The sequence below is a fragment of the Wasmannia auropunctata genome, unplaced genomic scaffold (genome assembly GCF_000956235.1).
Source record: "Wasmannia auropunctata unplaced genomic scaffold, wasmannia.A_1.0 LD335453.1, whole genome shotgun sequence".
NCBI lineage: Eukaryota > Metazoa > Arthropoda > Insecta > Hymenoptera > Formicidae > Wasmannia > Wasmannia auropunctata.
The window spans coordinates 11,383-13,101 of record NW_012027437.1 but is presented as its reverse complement, the minus strand read 5'-3'; the positions used below and the strand labels follow the sequence as shown (position 1 = coordinate 13,101).

The 1,719-nt window shown below is 29.3% G+C and overlaps 1 protein-coding gene across 1 annotated transcript; it reads right to left on the bottom strand.

Moving 5' to 3' along the window:
* Nucleotides 1-613: 613 nt before the first annotated feature.
* Nucleotides 614-1,342, bottom strand: LOC105456968 (lanC-like protein 1). The gene is made up of 3 exons (XM_011701355.1): nt 1,176-1,342; nt 845-1,024; nt 614-773 (listed from the first exon to the last, which is right to left on the bottom strand). Exons 1-3 carry the CDS (start codon nt 1,254-1,256, stop codon nt 618-620), a joined length of 417 nt encoding a protein of 138 aa, XP_011699657.1. The 5' UTR covers nt 1,257-1,342; the 3' UTR covers nt 614-617.
* Between the last annotated feature and the right edge of the window lie 377 nt (nt 1,343-1,719).

Here is a 1,719-nt window from a genome sequence, read left to right as displayed (position 1 = left end):
TTCAGGATCATGACATTGATGAAGGCCAATGATCTTGGCCATCTTTAGCTAGTGTTTGGACACCTTAGATGATGCTAATGCCGACAGTACTCCAACTTTCAACCTTCATAACTCAAGATTTATTTCATAAAAAAATATTTTTTTTGACCTTGTCCTGACCTTGACACTCAGGGTCAAACCAATGTTATCATTTTATGTCCCCACTCCCCCTCGAAGTCCGAAAACTTTTGTCTGAAAAATTTTTCTCTCCCGGGCTTGATTTTCGAGATATTCGACTGGATGGATTAAAATGGTCTACCCTGTATACGTAGTTCCATCTCTAAAGTGGAAGTAATTGGCGCTAGTGTACGGGGAGGTTAAAATTTTTACCGATGTTGCGAAAAACGCCGGGATGGCCGCTCTCATGCTTCTCTCTGCTTAAATATAAGAATTGACTCTGAATACCTACCAAAAAGTTATGTAACAAATGTAATTTATTTGCAAATAATTTAAACAATATATACAAAATATCTGCGAAGTTTTAATTATAAAAATATTAAATAATTAAAAATAGTTTTGTATTTTCAAAAATTTTTTAAATTTAAGTATTAAAGTTTAATTTAAGTACAAAATTAGAATTACCTGAGAATTAATTGTTCTGCTTCTTCTTTCTTTTGTTGAAAGTGTAATATAACTGCTACCATTGCTAATGGACCTACAGTTCCAGTCAGAAATGTAATTTTATGTTTGCTTTTGAATTCTGTAATACATCTTTGTAACATTTCTGTTGCCATCTGTAGACGAATTATCATATTAATATGACATCAAATTTTAAATTGATAGCATGTTAAAGTTTCGTAATTACATTGGTATATACAGAATCATTATAATATTTCCCATAATAGTATAATGCATATGCAATTCCTGCTTGTCCTGTGTATATAGAATAGTCATTCTCACTGAGCCATTTTTTTTCATTTTTTTTTAATATTTCTACAAATTTCTTAATTTTTAATGTTAATAATGATTTAAATACATCATGAACCTGAAAAATAATAGATCTTTATCTGTAAAATATTATCAAATATTTGTAAACATATTATAAACATTTAATCATTAGTGATTTTAGATATTTATTAAATAAATATTAGATATTTATTATATTATAAAATAGTATATGAAAATCTTTTTTATACTGTATCATTCCTGATTATATTATGGCTGACAGAAATGGAATAATCCTCAAATTGATTTTTGTAATGTCTATTAGTATCCATATATGCGCACAGTTTTTGTAACTCTTGTTCCTTTTCAATGCAAAATTATGAACATAATAAATTCACAAATGCCCTGAAACTTTTTAATAAATCGTTATATTAATTTTATGTTAAAATTAGAATATATATATATATACAGGGTGGACTATTTTAATCCATCCAGTCGAATATCTCAAAAATCAAGCCCGGGAGAGAAAAATTTTTCAGACAAAAGTTTCGGACTTCGAGGGGGACATAAGATGATAACATTGGTTTGACCCTGAGTGGCGTCGTCAAGGTCAGGACAAGGTCACTTTGAATTTTTTAAATGGAACCCCCAATTTTTTATTACATGTTCTATAGCATGCCTCGAGAACTTTCCAAAACACATAAATAAAATATTTTTTTATGAAATAAATCTTGAGTTATAAAGCTTGAAAGTTGGAGTACTGTCGGCATTAGGATCATCCAAGGTGTCCAAATA

Excerpts from the sequence above, each read along its gene's own strand:
- LOC105456968 (XM_011701355.1), bottom strand. The coding sequence starts at position 1,256 with ATGGATACTAATAGACATTACAAAAATCAATTTGAGGATTATTCCATT. Across the intron at positions 1,025-1,175 it reads ATATAATCAGGAATGATACA|GTTCATGATGTATTTAAATC; the intron begins GTATAAAAAAGA and ends ATTATTTTTCAG. Across the intron at positions 774-844 it reads ATGATTCTGTATATACCAAT|ATGGCAACAGAAATGTTACA; the intron begins GTAATTACGAAA and ends ATTCGTCTACAG.